The 14,582-nt window shown below is 39.7% G+C and overlaps 1 protein-coding gene and 1 long non-coding RNA gene across 2 annotated transcripts in view; one reads left to right on the top strand and one right to left on the bottom strand.

Annotated features, from left to right (window-relative positions):
- Positions 1-329: 329 nt before the first annotated feature.
- LOC138193111 (uncharacterized) lies at positions 330-5,438 on the bottom strand. The gene is made up of 3 exons (XR_011177853.1): positions 5,366-5,438; positions 3,337-3,600; positions 330-1,992 (listed from the first exon to the last, which is right to left on the bottom strand). It is a non-coding gene; the product is annotated as an uncharacterized lncRNA (long non-coding RNA).
- The window catches only part of gnas (GNAS complex locus), a 27,196-nt gene continuing 16,676 nt past the window's right edge, over positions 4,063-14,582 (top strand). The window contains exons 1-2 of the mRNA XM_069140930.1: positions 4,063-5,334; positions 10,140-10,212. Of these exons, the coding sequence (XP_068997031.1) occupies positions 5,196-5,334; positions 10,140-10,212 (212 nt within the window). The 5' untranslated portion in view covers positions 4,063-5,195. The remainder of the gene's footprint in view (positions 5,335-10,139; positions 10,213-14,582) is intronic.

The raw sequence follows: 14,582 nt of genomic DNA, 5'->3' as shown, positions 1-14,582 counted from the left end.
CTATTACATATGGTAAAAAAACAGAACTGGAGAAAGAATGCATGGCAGGAAACAGTTGATGTTACTCTGGCAGACTGGAGGATGCGCCAAAGAGATTTTGACTAATTTGGCCCCAAGATCCAAAGAGCACCAAGTCAGCAGACAATTCACTACTAAAGTCCACCACAAAACCCAGAGGGCAGATTTTAGTCCACACAGATGCATTTCACTGAGACGAGCCATGCAAGGTTAGTCGTCTGTTCTGCTGGTGATGTTTCCCAGGAGTTATAAGGTACAAGTAGTTTTCATTAGTAGTCATAAAGAAAAGTTTCCGAAAAATTCTACAGGGAGTAACGCATTTTAATTTACAGAACATTTTGTTTGATTCAACTGACAGCAGATGTCTTTACGTTTAATAGAAGTATCACAACGTAATGAGAAATTACTATTCCAGTTTTTGTTTTACATTCACAGTAAACACAGATTTAAATCATGACGTGTTTATCACTGTCAAGAATGATTTTACCCTGACATGAACATAGTGCTGCTGAAAAATAATAATTCTTGTAGTTTGGTTTGCTCCTACAATCAATTTATAGTATAAATTGACAATATAAGTCTCATACTGTATTTTAACAGCATGACTGGATTAAAATGTAAATTATCATAAGTTGTTAGATATTAAAGGCAGACTTCACCTCATAATTTGCCCAGCACATTTCAGAATAGATATGTAGCAGGAAGTGAATTTTATTTTGCAAAGTTTTTCAGAAACTACATTTTAATTAAACACTTTTCTTTATAGATTTTCAGATGTATCAGAATGATGGTTGCTGAGGAAATTATCTCCAAACCTACTGCTCAGAGTTGGAAGACTGCTGCCACCTAGCGTCTAACAGACCTCACAACAATTGAGACAATGACATGCCCTTTTTAATGGACCTTTTATTCAGTAACATAATTAATTTGAAAAGGTTTTAAGATTTCATTTCAAATTGACACAATATTTATATTAAAATATTGTAAAATCTAGTCAAAGTCCATTCAGAAAGTAACTGTTGTTATACTTTGTAAACATATAGTCAATCATTCACTCATTTAAATGACAAAAACAGTTTCTTATAGGACCTGTCTGAGTATCAACACTTTATGTTAACAGTAATCATGCTATAAACATTTTAAAGGTGGTAAGTATGATGACTGTTAGTGCAAAAACAGTTTGATTATAGATTACGGTCTTTCTGATTGTAATAATTCAACCATATGTCATTTTTTACTGTGTTCTCACATTAATCTGTTTTTGAGACTGAGGTTAAGAGCGTGTGTAATGCCCGACCAGAAGACTGTGTAGCTCACTGATTTAGGAAACATCTCTCCAACACAACAAAATATGGATATGAATGTAAAATGCTTGAGAAGAATGTTATTGCGGAGCCTGTGATTGTACATGTTTACTTAATCTGGTTACACAATCTACGTTAACCATGAACAGATTAACCTGACAGGTCCAAATAATAATAATAATAAAAACTTGTTTTTACTTCGTCACTTAATAACTCTTAATTATTCATTATATACATTTTTCACGCTGATCTTTGTAAGTACCCACCAAGTGCAGTGCTCAAGGCATTGTATTAATCATCACATTATATTAATATCCTACATGTACATACTACAACTCACCCAAAACTCTAATTATGTGATTACCTTTTCACCATGCTGATCACTGCAGTGACTCTGTGATTAGCGCAGCATGAAGCTCCTGGTTTCAGGCTCTTACTGTGTGCAGTTTACATGTCCACTCTGTGTCAATGTGAGTTTCCTCCAGGTGCTGCTGTTTCCTCCCTCAGTCCAAAGACAAGCCGGTTGGGTGAAGTGGAAACGTGTGGGTCACACGTCTGGGGGGGAATGTGTTTGTCTGTTTGTGTTGCCCTGTGACAGACGGGTCCAGCATATTTTGCCTCTCACCCAAAACATGCTGGGATGGAGGCCCAGGGTATTTACCCATCTGTCCTGTTTAGGAGTAAAAGATACATATTTAAGATATAAAAAAAAAAATTCTATTGAATATATAATTCTTATACTTTTATTGGTTATTGATAGTTGGGACATAATATATCTGCTTAGTACACCAAGAATATCACAACTAGTTATCAGTATTGACATTTTCTGACCCTCCTATATGTTTATTTATGTCAATAATGATTGTAAAAATATTTTTGTCATTCCTAATTTGTGCCTTATTATGTCATCAAAATTAATATAGCTAATGATTTGCCGACTTGTATTAAGATATATATCAATGTTTGTTTGTTTGTATTAGTGTTGGTTTGGTGTGTTCTCGCTGTAATTGAGTACATTTATTCAAATATTGTATGTAGTTACAATCTGAGGTAATTATAGTCTACCTAAAATTTCCTTTTTCATGGCACTTTATATTCCATAAAATTTCAGAGGGAAATATTGTGCTTCACGTCATCTGTTTGAAAGCTGCAGTTACTACTTAGCACATTAACATTAATGCGAAATATAAAATCTGTTCCACTAGTTCCACCATTAAAGGGATGCTTACTTAAAGAATCAATGATTATAATCCAGTAATATATTTTTAAAGGTGCAATATAAAAGATTTAAGTCCTGCCTTGTAATACCAGTTTATACGTTAGGGGGCGATAGTGAGTCGTTGTAGTGTCCTGGCTGTCTTCCCTCAGTCCAGCTCTGAGTTTCAACAATATCATCAAATTCAGTATATTCTTGCCCTACTGTTAGTTTGTAGTTGCCTCTTTATATAAAATGATGATTGTAAAGTTGGATTGAATCGACCCAGGTAGTCAATCAACTAAAAAAAAAAAAAAAAAAAAAAAAAAAAAGGTGATTCACTAAATTTATAGTTTACGTTAGCTTGTTAATCTCCATTTTAACAAGATCATGAAATAGTAAAACCATAACTTTGCATCATTTGTAATGTTTTTTTTAATAAGCCTTTTTACATAAAATTGCCTCAGTTTGGTAAAGTGCTAGATAACGAGCTAATTGAGGTAGTCACGTGCAGCTACAGTAACTGGTCTGAACCTTGTGTCAACATACAGCTGTGATCGGATGGGAAGCAACACTAATGTTTACTCTTATTTTACTTCTATTTTGCCAAAAGTTTCAACCATCGTGGGATTTAAAGTTCTTCTTCCTGACATGTTGCACTGAGGGCAGACCGGACGCGCCAGTGACTCACTAGCGCCTGTTGAGGCACGAGGTGGTATTACAAGACGGGGACACCACGCATGCTTCTTTTGACAGCACAGCTGTTATTTCATAACATAACGTGGATAATTATAGTTGTAGGCGATCAAACAAAAGTACCTTTCAGTAAATGTTGATGTTTCGTACCGGGCTGCTGAATGACTCCCACCCTTCAAACCTGTGAGCGGGTCCTCGTCTTTGAAGAGGGCGCCGTTTTCTCCGCACGGCCGCGCCGCTGACGCAGCTCCGCGCCCGGGCCACGTGACGAGGCGAAGCGGCCTCTCCTCTCCTCCTCTCTCGGTCCTTCCTTCCCAGGGTTCAATGAGCGCCGTGTGGCCCCACCCCGTCCCTCTTCAGCGCTATCTGTCTCTTCAATGTAGGCTACTATTCTCGGAGAGAGAGAGAGAGAGAAAGAGAGAGAGAGAAAAATAATAACCTCCAAGAATTGGTTATTTCTGTCTTTCACCTTCCTCGACCAGCGGCCGGGAGGGGAGCGGCCTTCACGGTGGGAATGAGCCGCTGCAACAACTCCGCGTCCTGTTTTTGTGTGAATGTAAATGCACATGTAGTCTGCAGCCTGTAGCCTGTTTACCCACCTCGGATTGAAGAGGAACATACACACATATCTCAGTGTGTTTGTATGACAACGTGTGTGTGTCCACATACACAGGCCGTATGTAGGCGACACAAACCGAGCCTGACAGCGGGGGCCGGTGCTTTTTTTTTGTTTGTTTTGTTTTTCACCTGCAAGAAACGTGGATATATTTCGAGGGATTTTCACATCTTGGTCACGTTTTCTTCTTCTTTTTTCCTTGTTTTTTTTTTTTTTTTTTTTTTTTTTTTAATGATTTTTTTTTTTTTCTCTCTCTCTTGAGGGATTCATCGGTACCGAGCCGGGAATTTAAGAAAGTCTATCGGTGCGCAGTTTTTTGGAGGCTCGGTGGTGATGTGAGGAGCTGATAACACATTTGAGCAACAAAAGAGAGAGAGAGAGAGAGAGAGACACAGAGACACAGAGAGAGAGAGAGAGAGAGAGAGAGAGAGAAGGCCCTTTGGAGGAGAAAACACAAGGAACAGCCATCACAGAAATAAGGAGGACAAATCGGGGGAGACTGGGTCGTTTCTGAGTTGGAAGTGGAGGAGCAACCAGGCGAAAAGACGACCGCAGTGAGTTTGGAGCTGTCTCGGCTTGATTTGATGCGGAGAAGGAGAAGGAGCCGGATGACGACGGAAGCAATGAGAATATCACACATGTAGCTCGTTTGGGTGTAAAATACTATTTTCCTTCCTGCTGGGTCCCCGACGAAGACAGCCGTCGGGGAGACAGAGAAATAAAGAGTTTAAGTGTACACCTATAGAAAGGTTTATCATGAAAGGCGACGCGGAAACGAGCCGCGCCACAGCACGGGCGAGCTTTTCGGACACGCCGAGTTCGGCTCCTTGTCACGGGCAGCAGTGAGACGCAAGACCCGGGCTTTTGGAGATGCAAATTAGGCTGTTTCTTCTGCCTCCGTTTGAGGTGAAACCCCGCTTTTCGGTGTCATAACACGCATTGTGGATTACAATTATCATCGTTACAGGTGGGGAAGAGGGTGTTTGGACTAAAAAAAAACTCAAACTATACTGCATGTGAAGGAGGAAAAAGCCCGAGCAGGAATCAGCAAACGGAGAAGGCGGCCTCCGTGTCGTCAGCAACAGTATCCTGCCCTTTCTCTGACAGCAAAATCCGCGTTATGGACACATAATTTCTACACGGAGGACAGGTTTTTTTTTTTGGAGCAGGCCGGGGACGTGAAACGGTGTAGATGTGGTTAACTTTGCTGCCAAATCCGCGGGTCACACGAGGGATCTAGACTAGTTTATTTTATTTATTTTTCGTTTTACATACCCCCCCTCCACTCCTCCTCCACTACTACTTCTTCTTCCACCTTCTCCTCCTCCTCCCCTGGACCCCCTTTTTTCTTTTTTCTTGCGGGAAGATGGGTTGTTTGGGCAACAGCAAGACCGAAGACCAGAGAAATGAGGAGAAGTCACAAAGAGAAGCAAACAAAAAGATAGAGAAGCAGCTCCAAAAGGACAAACAGATATACAGAGCAACCCACAGACTACTACTTCTAGGTAAGTTGGATTTGCGTCTTTATTAACTTGCCTTTTTCTCTGCCAGCTGCTTTACAAGCAAGGCCTCTGAGTTTGCAAGATAGAGACTCCTGCTTCCTCCCTCCATAACCTTCTGGGATGTTGTTTTGGGAAACATTGTCAACAGTGACTTTGCCATTGCATAAGGCTCAAAATGCAGCTCTGTTCTGGGTTTTCAGCACGTTGCTGTCAAACTGACAGTCCACACTGACCAACACCAAAACATGCTGTCGCAGAATCCATTGATTGATTTGAGAGTACACAGTAATGTAGAGGTAAACATATGAGGTGGGTAAAGTGGTGCCAGTGGTCCGCACTGGATAAACAAGCACTGACATGAATCAAAATGGGGTTTATTGTTATTTATAATTGATTTATTAATTTTTTTGTTTTGTTTTTTTAACAGAACATGTAATCTATATCAGCTTGGGACAGCACAGCATGCTGAACAGTGTTCATTTCACTCCTCATCATGCATGTAGGCCTCAAAAGTTTGCTAAACTAACACTAGTTTTACATTGCATGCCAGTTTGTGGGTTTGTAGCCCAAACTGTCACAAGAAAAACACACTGAAACTCAGTTAATGAAGAAATGAACGTGTAAGACTCAACATGTGGTTGTGTGAGAGAGAGAGAGAGAGTGAACTGGAGGTGGGCTGGGTCTCTTTCATTACATAAGAGACAAATAAGAGTGTCTAACTTTCCCTGCCATGCTCTGCCTCTGTACCCTCACTGAATGTCCATTCACAGGCTTATTAGTACTTCTAAGAAGTTGTGCTGTTCCTTGAAACAACCATACTATTTGATTAATGGCCGTTGAGGGTTTGCATGGTATGACATGCCAGTATTTCTGATGAAGGAAGTTGTGGTGACATTAGCAGAAGGACAAGACCCACATGAAAAACTAAACAAAGATGTCTGCCATGAAGTTAGCTCCCTTTTGATTGTATGATCTACTAGTCTGACTTGAATGCTGACTGTTGGACTTTCAGGCTGTCATTTGTGTTTTTGCATGTTTTGGAGGATATTTTGAAAGAGTGAACAAAGCTGAATTAAGCGTGAAAGGGTCACTCACAATTTAAACTCCATGTAACTCAAATGTAAGCCAGCCCTTGTGCTCGGTTTGTATCCATGCTGTCTCTGAAGTAGTGCAATCAATATTTCTATCAAACAGTTGAAGTGGTAAACCAGGAACCTGTTAAATTCTTCAGCATTTGTGCTGTTGGTGTTTTCGCCCAAATGTTGGTCATCTATTTGCAGAGCAACACATATGCAGCATGTATGTCTAACAGGTTTGAATTTGCTCAACGTTTAGTTATGTTGCTCAGCATGATTGGACTTTACAGGTCTGAGCTGGTCATTGGATTAAATGGTCAGTTTCATTGGATTAAGCAGATCATCTAATTGAAGTGTTAATAGGCTTGTAGCTCATGTTAGCAGGGCGTGTTTCACTCAGAAATGTGACAACAACAAAAGAGTGGTGAGACAGTATGTGATCTATTGAAGGGCAGCAGTAGCACTTCGACAGATTTTATAGCAAAGATATAATTACTTTTAGCCAAAATTAATGACTTAATATCAAGTTTTTGACAAACAAATAACCAACATAAACTTTATAGACCTGAGGATAAGTTGTTGAACCCATAAACTTCTCAGATGTCCCTCCCATTTATCCAATAAGTTACTTTTAAAATGTTTCCTCATGTTTAATCTTTTTGTAATACATTCTGCATAAATGCCCTGATCTAACAAAATAAAGGGAGGTTAGTAATCTATGCATCTTTAAAACATCTTATTGCTTGTGATGTCTTCATATTTGAGTCTGTTTGTGCTTTGCAAGAAAAAAAACAAAAAACTGGGTGCATTTTTAAATCTGTTTCTTTTTTACATTTCTGTTCCAATTTGACCTGAGATTCATTCAAAAGTTTTAATTACAGTCCACATTTGAAGTGAAGTTGGTAGTAAACTCATTGCACACATTATTTTCGGCTGTTCGGGCCACAACATTTTAATCAAAGGGACAATCATGTGTGCACGAAGCTCTACAAATGTTTGTGAGCTGCCGGTATACTTTCTAGAGTTATGTTATTTAAATTCTTCATTATTGATCCTTAAGAGTGACCAAGTCAACCAGCAGCCATGCCTACAAATCCGATTTTTAATTACTATTTTCTTTTCCAGAAACCTGTCAGATTATAGTATCATCCCTAACCTACGCTGACCTCAGCACTTGCTACTTCTGCATTTCATCTGATGCAAGTTACATGCAGATTTGTTATTTTAGGTATGTGTTGTACAAGTCACCGAACTTTCACTTTAGAAATACGCTTTGACCTATCATCGTTTTAGAGGTATGACTCGTGCTGTAAAAGGTTTGGTGTGGTTGTGAAGGCTCCTATAGCATCTTAAAAGTCCAGCGATTTATTTTGTAATGCTGTTACTTTTCAACACGTCTCTGCTTCATCAGACAGCGCAGTGTGGGAAGAGAAGGGGAGATGGGAGAGAAACAGGAGAGCTGACACTGACATGAGATCATCAGTCAGATTTGAGGGTTTGATGGTATGTAGCGTAGCTTTCTTAAACCATCAAAATGGTTGCGTGTGGCTTGTCAGATGATATGCTGGGCCACCACCAATCCATCGAATGGACGGGAAATGCGGCTAAATTGTCTTCATGTAAAATGACTGCAAACTGCCAGTCAAGTCAAACAGTTTAATCTTTGCATGGCATCAGGTGATGGTTGTTCTTAGACTGTTGCTTTCACCATCAGAGCCAAGACGGCAGAGAATAAATTCTTCTTTCTAAAATGTCACATATGTCTGATCTTTAGTATTGAGATTATTCTTATCTGAAATTCGACTGCTTTTAACTGCATTTTACAATAACTTATTTTCAAAGTTATCAAAGTGAAAGGAACAGAAAACAAAGTACGTCCATCCAAACATCTCCCTGAGTCACATATTGAGACAATTTTCCAGCTCAAAATATTCAATACTGCCCTAAAATGGAGCACATTTGACGTTAATTCAAACACTGCATTCTCTTCCTTAAATTGTTGGACATCTTAAAAATGTGTAAGATTCAAATTAGAACAGTTATTAGATTATTGTGCAGAGCAAAAATATTAAGACAGTATTATTGTTAGTGAAGATCTGGTCTCATTACCTTCACTCAGGAGACACTGTGTTTAATTGATTGACGCATTTTTAAGCTTTTTGACTTCATGTACAAAATGTTGTAATCTGTTGCTCAAGTAAAGAAATTCATTTCATTCAGATAAAGCCATGAATTCCCGATCCTCACTCCAATGTAAAAGTCATATTTAGATAAAGAGTATGAGACGGCTTAATGGGGAAAAGAAAGGCCTGAGACAGGAGCGGTATTGAGGCAGTGCAAAAGAGCTGCAACTTGTAAACATTGAACGTTAACTTGCTCACTCGACATGAAGTCGTGCACACTGCAGGTTTGACATGACAGAGCGAGAGCTGCGAGTTTCATTCTCACAGCAGAAGCCGACCGTCCATCCACAGACCGGCAGAGTGCAGCTCGCTGCCTGGCGACGCTATATGCTACCACTTTCAGTTTGTTGGCAAACAAAAGTCCATGACACACAGACCGTGCTCTGTACAGTATTGAGCAGCAAGTTTCAAGTAAGTTTTGTAAATGATCAACTAATTTGATGAAGTAAACAGAAAATGCCAAAATTAATGAAGTATTTGGTTTGAGCACTTTTTTGCCTTTTTAAAACCGCGCAGCGAGTTCTCCTCGGTTCACTCGAGCCCAGTTTTTTCAAGGTGCTTGGCAGGCAGGTCGTTCAGCATCTTGCAGAGCTCGCCCCAGTTCCTCTGTGGATTCAGTGTCTTCTGTCTCGTCATGTGATCCCAGACTGACTGACTGACTGACTGTATGAGTGCGTGCGTGCGTTCGTGCGTTCGTTCGTTCGTTGGTTGCGATGCTGCAGAATGACTCTGGTCCAGCTCTGAAGTCTCTGTGGTTACAGCATGGTGGAAACTGAATATGTGAGGTGTATAAAACCTTTGCACAGGGCTGTGTAACAGGTCATGATCACATGTTCTTCTTACTTGTGTGTGCACCCTGTCACCACATTTTATCCACAGGACATACAGACGTATAACGAGCCTCTGAACTAGATGTGTGTTAGAAGAGGGGTGTTAGCAGCAGCAGTGGGAGGGGAATTCAGATATTTGCAGAGGGGAATTTGTAGTTTGTTAAATGGTCCGAGATGAAGTATTGACTGTACGATCGCACACAAGATCTTACATTATTATGCAAATTTCAACTGGTGTCGGAAAGTCGTTTGGAAACCGCACATTGAAATATACGTCTCAAAATCAGTCGTATAACGATCAAAGACAAGAATGAATTATGTTGGTGGTGTTTTTCTGCTTGGTCCAACATGCCAAACTTAGTGTGTTTGTATTGTGTTAAACACAAGCACCACTTTGAAAGGAAATGTTTAAACTTTGTTTTTATGGAAAACGTCTGGAGGCAGTCATCATTACATCTAAAAATCTAGTGTTGTAATTGTGATCACGGTATCTAGTGGAATAATCCGGTTTATTATTTCAGCCATGACATGCAGCACTGTCCTTGCCTCTGTCTCCAGTTTTCTCCTCCCAAAAAGTCACAGTTGCGTATGAATTTGTTTTTTGTCCATTGAAAAGTTTCCATAGAGCAGCTTTTATCTTTTTTTACTGCATTTATCCTTCAGACAAACCTGTTTCTATATCCCAGCACTGCGTGTAAATATTTCTTTCTCTCTTTCAGGGGCTGGAGAGTCAGGAAAGAGCACCATAGTGAAACAGATGAGGATCCTACATGTCAATGGCTTCAATGCAGAGTGAGTATGATATGAGTAAAGGAACAGAAGTGGCGGAGGATGAGCGGTATCTGCTAAGTGCTCCACCCTGTTGGCTTGTCTTTTGGAAAAACTCGAGTCCAGTCAGAACGTGCTCTTCCTCAGACCCTCACAGAGACCAGTTTAACAATACATTTGTCAATTCTCATCATTTTCATATATCTGAAATTGACGTGTTCATCTCACTGAAGCGGCCCTAAAAAGCCCAAGTAATGTGTTTCTTTGTGCATCTTCTGTGATGAATACTTTGACAGTAAGAGCTGTAACATTTCACTTACAGATAACCTGGGAAAAAAATGCACAGGTTTACAGTATGTTCATCAATATAATCAAAGACCCACATCATAACAACAGAACCAGGGTGGTGTAACAAAAACACCTGCCTAAACGACCAGTGTGTAGAAGATGGGGGATCTATTCGCAGAAATCAAATATAATATTCATAATTATGTTTTCATTCTGATATAAACGTGTGAAACTAAGAATCTTTGTATTTCCGTTACCTTTAAATGAGCTCTACATTGGGAGTGGGCTCTCATTCACCGAGTCCTTCATGTTGCACCGACATGTGCCCATAAAGGACAAACCAAACTCTACCTTTAGAGAAGGCCTTTTTTGCGGCCACAGTAGATTCTTCTAGACACTTAGAAAGAGAGGATGAAGTGAAGAGTATTCTAGTAACCTTTACTGCTGCTCTTAGGAGAATTGCATTCACCTGAATGCAAGTAATAATTGTCAGTTTAAGTTAGTGAAGACAACAAAGTGTATTTAGTAAGTAAATGATCATGAGGCGTAGAAAGGAATAGGCACGATGTAACATATAAAATACATAATGTAACATAGTGTAAGCTTCTCAGGAAAATCAGCATAGCAGACCCTCTTTGCAAAGATATATTGTGGGAAGTGAGAATTGTATTTTCGTAATGCTTCCATGTGTTTATCTAAACTTTCTGGACCATATTGTTTCAGCACCAATCCGGTTACCCAAACACAGCAAAATGAGCCTCTTGAATTCTTAAAAAAAAAAAAACTTGATTAGACTGTTTTTAGACTTTCATTTTTCATGGACAAGCAACTCTAAATTATCTCTTATCAAAGATTCAAACCTCTTCTGCTCTCATTTTATTTCTGGTTTCCAAGTCACATCCTTAAGTTGTGCTTCTTACAGGAAGGAAAAAGGAACGTTTTATCAGTGTGTGTGTGTTTCTTTGTGACAGTGATTTGGCATGTATGGATGGATGGATGGATGGAACAGATCTGTACAATTAATCGTATCAAAATCACAATTTCGATTCATACCCCTGTACAATCTCGTTTCTAAACGGCAACAATTCGGACACATTTTCATTTGGGACATCCGCTGCATTAAAAACGAGTGCTCCCACTCTTTTCTTAAGCCAATAACAATGCTGCATTCCACCACCTGGTGCAGAACAGCAGAAACCAGCAGTAAGCAAACTAAACTTGGTCAGAGAGAGACAGAAAGAAAAAAAAAAAAGTTTTCAAAGGTTTTGCAAATGTTCTGCATTTCAGCGAAAAACAAGAGCGCTCCCTTTTTGTTGTCCAAAGTTGATGCACCTTGCTGGACCGCTCACAGCTACAAGGAAAACTACCAGACATCGTAATGATTTAGCAAAATAATTGGTGTTCTTGTCAAGTTCATCAATGATAATAAGTTGTACCGTTTGATTTCTGTCAAACCTGGATTTGAAGTTTTATTATTGAGTGATGGGTGCACTCAACATTTATATTGGGGGGAAAAATCGTGAGAGGGAATCGTGATCTCAAGTCTAAGCCAAAAAAAAAAATCTTGATGCTCATTTTATCTTCAATCGTGCGGATGTAGCCGTCTTTGCAAGGTTAGACTAGAAAATCACCACCTAAGGCAGACGGGAGCATATGACCCAGCGCGTGACTCCACAACACTGATGTGTGTGTGAGTGTGTGTGTGATATATGCGTCTGCCATTGCGTGTATGGGTGGGTATCATGAACAAAGTGCACACCTCATCACTGAAATCACCTATATGTGACATTACTTGGATTATGAGGTTGATTGTTTTGTTTACGAAGCCTTGTAAGGCTCCTTTGTTTCCACACTGTTCTTCCACATACGTTTCTCCATATGTACGTTTTTGACTGACTGAGTGTGTGTGGTCAGGTGTCAACGTGTGACAATTAATCTACTTTGTTTATGAAGAGCTGTTCAAGTCAGAACAACAATCTTGCAGGCCAGTCGCTTGTGGGTCTTCACATGACGAGCATAGTAATATGTTTTAATGAGTCTGGGTCCTCAGGCAGCACATAAATATGCTGATTAAGGACTTGAAGGGTTCAATAACGCCTGTGATGAAGGATTTGGGGTGAATGGATTGAGTGTTGTGGTAACATGTTACGGTCAGAATAATTGGCTTGTGACCGGAAGAGTGCCGGTTCCAATTGATTTGGAAAATGAATGAATAGCTGACTCAGCGCTCCATATTCTTTGAACAATCGTGACTGAGCTGCCCTTGGGCAAGGCATGTTACTGCCAGCCTCATCACTGTAGCCGTGAAGTGGTCAACAACTAAGACATGTGGGACATTTTTCTGTTTTTGGGGGGGAAAAAGCTGTGATTAAACCGAAAAGCTGAATCTGACCAGCAAATTTTGTGGCGATAACACAATGAGCTGAAAGACGAGAACCGGCCCCACACAGCTGACAGGAACTCCAGTCTGCTGGTAATTCTCTGGGACTGTAAAAAAATCCCTTTCACATGCAAGAGTCATTTAATCACATTCAATCACTTTTATATTATTTATTTTTTAATCTTTGTAAATTTTTAGGCTTTTAGCTCTGGAATCAGTAATTTGACCCATTTTAAATGCTTTGTAATAATGTGATTGGTATTTTTCACTATTTTTCATGTTTTATTGATGGTATGATTCATAACTTAATTAAAAAAGGAAAAAATGGATACATTAATTACCAATGTTTAGTCACAGCCACAATCATGAATTCATCCAGCAGTGCCTAATGCTGCCGTGTCATTATTTATACACTCATGGGTACGGCTGGAAAGCGAACCTCGATACTTTTATGCAACCAACTGAACGGCTTCGATATTACCTAGAATCAAAAAGTGCCTTGTTTAATAACAAATTTCGATACTGAGGCTACATCCAGACAAGGTAGTTTTCTCTTTAAAATGTATAACTTTTACTACAGAGGAGTAAATCTTATCAGCTTTTTCCAGACATCTACTTGGGGCCCATGAAGATACTATCCCTCCGTTTCAAACGAGTTGTGTGAACTGCAGTAACGCCGGATTCTTTGTGCACAGCCGGGTTTTTAGCGTCTGCAACGAGCTTGCATGTGAGTTGTTTTAGGGGGGAACTGTAAATTGTAGTAACAGAAAATAATCTGCACTCTCCCCCTCTAAACTGCATGGAAACAAAAAATTTGTACTGCAATGGGAAATGTAATTTTCTTTTTCTTAAAATTTATTTTATAAAATTGGTATCATTCAGGAAACGCTATCAAGATCAAGGTATCAATACTGGTATTGAAATGTTTGAATTATTGTGATATTGAGTTCACACCCATCTTTAAAGTCGCTATCACTTGCTTTTCACCCGTTTGTTGTCTGCATTTATTCACCTTAACGTAACACTAGACATCATCACCATTGTGTTGTGTTTTCGTGCCTTCCCCTCTCTATCTGACCACATGATAGAGCAGTCGCACTCTCAGGACTAGAGAGTGTGCACACACAACCATGTGATTTTTAATGACTATCAGGTTGAAAATGTAAACAGGGCCTTCTCAATCTCCTTCCTAACCCAATAAACTCCATCTTACCCCTCTTTCCTCTCTTTCTCCTGCTGTTTCCTCTGTTTCTTGGTGCGCAGTGACCTCGCAGGTGGTTTGTTTGAGAATATGGAAAGAAATCTCGGGGAACATGCTTCACCTTTTTTTCTTTTCTTTTTTTAACAAAGATTCGTAACAGAAATGCTAAATGAGATTGCACTGAGTTACTGCAGCTAGTGGAGCAGTGGTTATCCCAGATGTGATGTCATGGCTTTGGCTTGTCAGCAAAAAATATTTCGGTCGGAATGTAACCATTAATTATGGTTTAAGACCGAGCCAGATTTGTAGAAGAAACGTTTTCTATTATTTGTAACATTAATCATCTTGTTTTGCATATTCACCTTTTGGATTCATCAGCCAGAGAGCAAATGTTGAATGTCAGATATCTGAGTGGCCAAATCACATGCAGCAGTATCGCTGGTTGCACAGAACAAGAGAGGCTCATCTCGCCCTTTGTCACTGACATGGAACTATTGTAAACACAATGCGTTGTTGTCCCGGCAG

The sequence above is a fragment of the Embiotoca jacksoni genome, unplaced genomic scaffold, assembly GCF_022577435.1.
Source record: "Embiotoca jacksoni isolate LCO1_2020_lvr unplaced genomic scaffold, fEmbJac1.0.p SCAF_9, whole genome shotgun sequence".
Lineage (NCBI taxonomy): Eukaryota > Metazoa > Chordata > Actinopteri > Embiotocidae > Embiotoca > Embiotoca jacksoni.
Note: the sequence above shows the minus strand (reverse complement) of the source record. Positions and strands in the feature narration are given on the sequence as shown.